The sequence below is a fragment of the Equus caballus genome, chromosome 20 (assembly GCF_041296265.1).
Source record: "Equus caballus isolate H_3958 breed thoroughbred chromosome 20, TB-T2T, whole genome shotgun sequence".
NCBI lineage: Eukaryota > Metazoa > Chordata > Mammalia > Perissodactyla > Equidae > Equus > Equus caballus.
Window position 1 is genome coordinate 30182054 of NC_091703.1, and position 8242 is coordinate 30190295.

Sequence of the window (8242 nt, forward strand, 5' to 3'; positions counted from 1 at the left end):
CTAGTTCCTATGTGAAGGCAATAAGCTTCTAAGTGATCAGACAATACCTTAGAAGGCAGATGATGGGATTATTTTTGATATACCCTTCTAATTCCATCTATTCTTTTTAATACTATGTGTAACATTTGTCCTGATAGGATGAGAGTGAACATCTTCTTCTGGCATCTCAGTAATCCTAAGCCCTATTCTACCCCAGCCACGGAGGTTTCATCATATTTTACTTCATTGGTGAGTGGTCTCACCCTTGGACTATGTAGGTTTTCTGACAGCTGATGAAGATGAAAGGATTGGGGAAGAATAGGAAATCATACCCAGCAATAACTAAATACCAAAGCTGGAACTCATCTCTAGCTTAAGTTCCATCCATGATGTTTTAATAGTTTATAATCTACTCTAATTCACATTCTTCTCAAAGAAAACTCTCAATTTACCAGAAGTCTACAAAGGTGAATTAATGTTATTTGTCCCATGTGAGCCCCCATACATGACTTGTGCCTTATGGTCTGTGATAATCTTACAATTAAAATGGTTTGCATTGGTTTCATGTCTTTAAGGTTGAGTATGGAATCTGAAAACTACCCAAACTCAGGGTCCATGTTTCTTCCATAAAGCACTTTGAAAGTCACATACTTTCAATGTGTTTTATCTCTAAAATGTGTTGTAGGAAAAGAAAAAACTGAGAGGTGTTGCTTTAGAAATACTTTGCTGTAATTAAACCTTTTTATGCCATCCATGTTTTCCCAACAACAGATTCATAATATGGCACATAGAAACTTTTAACATTTGTTAGCACCCAGTAGCTTGGCAGAGGCTAAACTTTCTCTTACGAATCTAGTGACTCCAGCATAAAGAATATTGGAACTTGGTACAATCTGCTACAGCCCAGGTTGTCAGACATTTCTGAGATTTTGATAACTGAATGAATTCTGCTAAAAGCTTATCACTGGTTAAATACTTCCTCAATAAAACAAAAAAATTGTAACTATAAATACTATTTAATAATATTAATATTTAAATTTAAATATTTATTTAAAAAATAACATTTAGTATATATTAGAGTGAACTGGGATGATATATACCAAGCTCATAATATTGGTTGTCTCTGGTGTGGGTGTTGGGTCAGAGAATGGTAGTTATAGGGGACATGGGCTTTTTATCTGTGATATTTTATGTGCTAAAAAATCCTGGAAATAAACATGCAAAAGTAATAGTTGATGTGGCTGGCCTGGTGGCATGGTGGTTAAGTTTGCATATTCTGCTTCGGCGGTCTGGGGTTGGCCGGTTGGGATCCTGACTGCGGATCTACACACCATTTGTCAAGCCATGCTGTGGCAGGTGTCCCACATATAAAAGGAAGGAAGGTTGGCACAGATGTTAGCTCAGGGCCAATCTTCCTCAGCAAAAGAAAAAAAAAGAAAGAAGGAAAAAGAGGAGAATTAGTGGCAGATGTTAGCTCAGGGCTAATCTTCCCTTCTCCCCCCCAAAAAGTGGTAGTTGATGATTCTGAGTTGTGGGAACACAGGTGTTTTATTTTTAATATCTAAAATAAAGAATAACAAAGAAATGAAGTAGAATTGTTTGTTAAAATATGAGTTCAAATTAAAATTCAGTCTGATATATGATAACATGTATTGAATAATTATGTACCAAACACTGTGGAAAATATTTATATATATTTTTCTTATTGAGTTCTCACAATAATCAAGACCACTGAAACATAAAGACTATTTTGTGGTACTTCTCTTAAATAGAATGGAAAATACCTGATTACTCTGTTAAAATTACAAGTTTTAGAGTCAGCCCGAGTGGCCTAGCAGTTAAGTTCAGCACACTCCATTTTGGAGGCCCGAGTTCGGTTCCTGGTGTGGAACTATGCCACTTGTTGGTGGCCATGCTGTGGCGGCAGCCCACGTACAAGCTAGAGGAAGATCTGCCTCACACGTTAGTCCAGGGAAAATCTTCCTTGAGCAAAAAGAGAAGGATTGGTGACAAATGTTAGCTCAGGGCAAATGTTTCTCAGCAAAAAAAAAAAAAAGATACAATCTTTAAAGTGTAATCTTAGTATAAAATTATTTCCATACCAAGATTTTCTTTACTATGAATGGAATGTATTAGCTAGAAACAATTTAAAAATGTTAACATTAACTCATGATATGTTTTTCTTTTAAGTAAGTCAATTATTGGATGTAGACTAGCAATCTCAGCTAGTTTCCTTAGTTTATATGATATAGTATGGGAAAGCTCCTGGCAAGATGCTAAGGTAAATTATTGATGCAAATTTTTTGGAAATTTTAAATGGTTTTGTTAAGTTTTCTGACTTTTGGTAGTTAACTTCTAAGGGATAGCTTGAATCATCTTTGAAAATTAGTTTTAATCTTTTTGCAGAGCTAAACTTGGCCTTAAATTTTAGATGTGTCAGGCAAACACAATTAAATCAATTAATAAGGCAAAGATATACAATTTACTCTTTATGTATTCCATTTTTAAATATGTTTCACGCTTCCCGCCGCCCCCCCCCCCACCCCAAGTTAGACTACCTCTGACAAGTTATTCTTCAAATTTGGCCCTTAGCATGATGAGGAATTGGGGAAGAAATTTCAGGTAATTCAGGACAACACCTTCACTTCCCTATAGACACAGCTTATCATATTTTTGTCAGTGATGGTTGGTCTATAGATTCATTGTTATTCTGGTAGAGCAGTGTGGTACCATGTTGAAGGTATTCTTCCGAAACTGTTGTGACTAGGTTAACTCCTTGCAGGACAATAATTGCCACTTTGGGATTTACTCTCCCAATCGCCCCTCTCAAGGGAAGCAAGTCACATTATTCTTTTGTTTCCATAAAGTTTCTATTTGCTCTAGGAAAGGAGTCCATCTCCTGATACACTGAATGCTCTAATGAGTTCCTCCTTCCAGCTAAAGCAAATCTTTTTGGTACTCACAGGATTCTCTCTTCTGTAGCAATGATGATCATAGTAATTTTCAGACTCTACTTTTCTAATTTGATGTAGTAGATTAGCATATATGGTGTACGCAGCCGTTTATGTTGGTGATTTCAAGGAGATGACAACCAGAGATCAGATTGGTCTACACGTAATAAGAACATAGATCAGAAAGACAAATACTACAGGAAATGTGAATAGACACAGGAAGGACAGAAGTAAAAGGAGTTATTTGATTTCTAATTAAGCAGTAGGTAAGAGCATAAAGGGACTAATATAAGAAAAATTTAAGTTGGCCAGTGATATGAGGATAAGGAAAAGAGAATCGTGTCCACCGCTTTTTCCTCCGTAATGCTTTATTTCAAGAAGAAAGCCCATAAAAGCAACCATTGATAAGGCTTTTACTTCCCTCTCTTCCAACAAAAGAGAATGAAACTATGAAGTCCGTACCTTTTCTCCACTTAAATCTGGTATTTTTTATTTTTGGCCCTGTGTCTTGTATTCCTTTCTAACTTTCATAAGAATGTTGAAGGGTGAGTTATGGAACAGAGTTATGGAACATATCCCACAGCTGCCACTTTTAAGTTAACTTATTAAGTTATTCAGGCAACTGTATAAGGAAGAAGAAAATTGTATCTGCATCAGAGGAAGCAATGACAACATCTGGATTCATATCTCTCAAGAGGTATTATGTCCTATTCTAGGGAAATAAAAAAGATCTCGGGATTTCTTCATCATCTTTCAAATGACTGTGACCTGTTGGTGAAATAATCTTTATGATTTACTATTTGATTGTTCGTAATTTTTGATTCTGCCCACGGTGAACTTCTTCACCAATCAGTGGGCTGTAAACACACCTTCTTTGTTGAGATCTGAACCCCAGCCTTGAGGAGGAAGCCCTATTTCAAGTTTATTGTTTCCTCGATTCTGCCCCTTGGTCCAAGATATACTGTAGAGTTCTCTTTACATCTTTATAGTTACTCTCCTTACATAGTTTAATAATTCTTTATATTAAACTTCTGTTTATTACAACAAATTTTCTTTTTAAGCAATGCATTATCTGATGATCCTGAATGGTTTCTGAACTGTAGAAACTAGTCGAGATTAGTGTCACAACTAGTTAATGATTAAGAGTTAATGATTAAGAGTTAAGACTGAATCAGTCCTCAGTTAGTTTGGTCCCCAGACTTGGGGCCAGACTAACTCTTTCTAACTTTCCTGCTGAAACTCAACCTATTAGCTACTACTAACATCTTTTTGAGTAGTTGCACTCATAGAATGTGAATAATTAAGAGACCCCAAAAGAGGTAACCACAGGTGGCTGTGCTGTCATTTCTTTCTTTTTCCTTCTTGCTATAACTTATTAGGAAGTGTGAGACAAAGAACTGGTTGTGGAAGGAGGGAAGCAGAAGCGATGTGGCAAAGCGGAACAGGCAAAACATTCACAGAGAGAAGGAGGATAATGAAATGGTGGGTTACTATGCATTGTCACAGTAGCTGTAACACAAAAGATGGTATTAATCTTTCCTATGAATGTTCGAAAACCTACAAGAGAAAAGGATCACCCAAGAGTTATAACTATGTACACAATGTACTTATTTTTTTTAAAAAAATAGAAACATGAGCTCACTTGGCACAATATATTAAATGATATACAGCCATTTAATGGCTTCAATAAATATTAAGAATTCTTCTCTAAGTTGGAGAATGAAAATATAGTAGAAATTATAAATTATGCTGATAATTTAAATACTATCTCAGATATTGTCCTAGAGAAAAAGAAATAATATGGAAACCTTCTTCAGGGCCTGTGTTTCAAGCTTCTCAGCTCTGCGATACACATATGCACACTCTCAACTTTAAGCACCATAGTTAGGTTACTCTCCATTTTCCTCCATCCTCACCTTCTTCCTTTCTTCTTTGTTCTCTCAATGAATTTATATCTTTTCAAATTCAGTTATATTCACACGTACTTTAGGAAGTATTCTATCATTGTTCTCCCCAGTCTATTTCAGAGATCTATTCAACTTAATTAAGGTTTTCAGCTTTGTTCATAGCATGAATATCCATTAGTTGATGTGTAATCGTCAGTGTGTCTCTTTTTTGGTATCTCTATTTGCATCATAGTTTCAGTTTAGAAATAAGCTGTGAGCTCAAGTAAACAAATCAGAAGATTGGGTTCTTTCTATAAGAATATTTAATTGAAGTTCAGTATTTTTCACCTTATATAAACATTTTGAAATGACTAATAAATTTGTCATTGTTCATCATATCTTTTCATCTGTAGGTAAGATTAATGGAATTGCAATTATTAGGTTTTCTATAATCATATACATGAAGGATGGAAATCACAAACATGGAAATTCCCTTAAAATGCTTAAAAGAGAACTAATACTATTTGTTAACAAAAGCATCATTTATTCCATGGAAATTTTCTTCTGTAGCTATGTTAGGAATTTTTCAAGTTGCTATTTACCCTGATGTCACTCTGGGATGAACGAGAAGATCTCGACAGTCAAAAAGTTATTTTTCTATAGGGGCAAATATCTTGATGACATATAAAAGTGAAAAAAAATTATTTTATAGTTACTTCTTGTAACTTTATTTACTTATTTATTTTGGTGAATAAGACTGGCTCTGAGCTAAAATCCATTGCCAATCTTCCTCTTTTTGCTTGAGGAAGATTGTCTCTGAGCTACCATCTCTGCCAATCTTCCTCCATTTTGTATGTGGGATGCTGCCACAGCATGGCTTGATGAGCAGTGTTTACGTCCGTGCTGGATCTGATCCTGTGAACCCCGGGCTGCCAAAGTAGAGCATGCACGCTTAACCACTACTCCACTGGGCCAGCTCCCTCTTGCAACTTTTTATTCTGATAAAATTCAAAATTTAGAAAAAAGTTGCAAAAGTGGTACAAAGAACAACCATTGACACTTTAACCAGATTCAGCAATTGTTTACTTTGTGCCTTAACAGTTTTATTCTGTTATTTATCTATCTATCTAATCTTCTATCATCTTGTTTTCTGGACTATTTGAGAGTAAGTTGGAGATGTTGTGTCTCTTTAAGTGTTTATTTCCTAAGAACAAGGGCTTTAAATTACATAATCACTGTAGAGTTAACAAAATCAGAAAGTTTAATACGGATACAATATTATTATTTAATCCATTGTCTATATTCACATTTCTCCAAGTGTCTCAATAATGTTGTTAATAACTATTGTTTTCCCAGTCAAAGATCACTCATTTAGTTATCACGTCTCTTTGATTTCCTTTAATATGAATCACTTCTTTAGCCTTTATTTGTCTTCATTGAACTTGATATTTTTGAAGAATACAGGCCAGATATTTGGTCAAACTTGTCTCAATTTGAGTTTGTCTCATGTTTCTTTTCCTAGAATCGGGCTGTGCATTTTTGGCAGGAATATCACTGATGTAACATTATGTCCTGGTCAGAACGTCATATTAATAGGCACATAATGTTGGTTTGTCTCAACATTGGTGATGTTAACATTGATTACTTGGCCATGGTGATGTGCACCAGGTTTTTCTGTTGTAAAGTGTACTATTTTTCATTTTGTAATTAACAAGTAATTTGTGGGTAGGTTTTTTAAACTGTAAATATCCTTTTACTAATCATATTTTCACTCACTAGTTTTTAGCATCCATTTATGTTTTTCTAACTCCACCATTCCATCTATATTTAGTAATTAGCATCCTACCAAGAAAACTAACTTTTATTCTCTACTATTTATATATTCTTTCTTTTTTTTAATGTCAATATGATCTTGTAGATTCTTATTTCTTTCAAGTCGTTAGTATTATAGTTGCTCTTAATGCCCAAATTACCCTAGGATTGAATAGTGGTAGACCCTTCAGACTGGTTTCTGTTTCTTTTTCATGTGTCCCTGTGATTCTTTTAGCATGTCCTCACTTCTTTTGAGTGTATAATATTCTTTCCTCAGGTAACAAGAAATGAATGATGATGGAAAAAATCAATGCAAGTTCAGAAAGCTACTTTGTTCTACTGGGTTTTTCTAATTGGCCTCATTTGGAAGCAGTTCTCTTTGTGGTTATCTTGATGTTCTACTCAATGACATTGATAGGCAACCTATTTATTATTATCTTGTCATACCTGGACTCCCATCTCCACACTCCCATGTACTTCTTCCTCTCAAACCTCTCTTTTCTGGATCTCTGCTACACCACTAGTGCCATCCCCCAGTTTCTGGTTAACATTTGGGGCCTAGAGAAAACCATCTCTTATGCTGGTTGCATGATACAACTTTACTTTTCCCTTGCACTGGGAACCACAGAGTGTGTGCTACTGGTGGTGATGTCTTATGACCGTTATGTAGCTGTATGTAGACCTTTGCATTATACTGTCCTCATGCACCCTCGTTTCTGCCATCTGTTGGCTCTGGCTTCTTGGGTAAGTGGGTTTACCAACTCAGCTGTTCACTCCTCCTTTACATTCTGGGTACCCCTGTGTGGAAATCGTCAAGTGGACCACTTCTTCTGTGAAGTTCCAGCACTGCTACGACTGTCATGTGTTGATACCCATGCTAATGAGCTGACCCTCATGGTCACCAGCTCTATTTTTGTTCTCATACCTCTCATCCTCATTCTCAGCTCCTATGGTGCCATTGCTAGGGCTGTGCTGAGGATGCAGTCAACAACTGGCCTTCAGAAAGTCTTTGGGACCTGTGGAGCCCATCTTCTGGTTGTATCCCTCTTTTTCGTTCCAGCCATGTGCATATATCTCCAGCCACCATCAGGAAATTCTCAAGATCAAGGCAAGTTCATTGCCCTCTTTTATACTGTTGTCACCCCTAGCCTCAACCCTCTAATCTACACCCTCAGAAACAAAGATGTAAGAGAGGCAGTAAAAAGACTAATTGGTCGGGACTGACCCCATTTACCTGTTGGCAGTAATAGTATAATGGAGCATCTCTTCACCAATGGTTCATCCACCCATCCATTCCTCAACCACTCTTCCATTCCCTCACTTTTTCAGCACTTATTGAGCATGTACTCTCACTAGGGCACAGAATTTTTGGTAACATATGAAATAAACAAGATTGCCTAAATACTAATCACTCTCTAATGGAGGAAACAGCCATATAAAATCAAGTTCAGACATCAATCTTAAATTTTTTAAGTGGCATAAACCTAATGAAAAAAAGGGCATCTTTTTCTTAATTTAAAACGCATAGAATCTGTTGTAAATATTGATAAAAGAGGAGGTATAATTCCCATTGATAGATAGTATTAATTTAAAAAAACCTAGAATTTGTCCTTT

The 8242-nt window shown here is 35.9% G+C and overlaps 1 protein-coding gene across 1 annotated transcript; it reads left to right on the forward strand.

Annotated features, from left to right (window-relative positions):
• Nucleotides 1-6915: 6915 nt before the first annotated feature.
• LOC100059628 (olfactory receptor 2J3) lies at nucleotides 6916-7852 on the forward strand. The gene is given in 2 exon segments (XM_067053846.2): nucleotides 6916-6930; nucleotides 6932-7852. Coding segments are annotated over 2 exon segments (936 nt in total).
• Nucleotides 7853-8242: the final 390 nt, after the last annotated feature.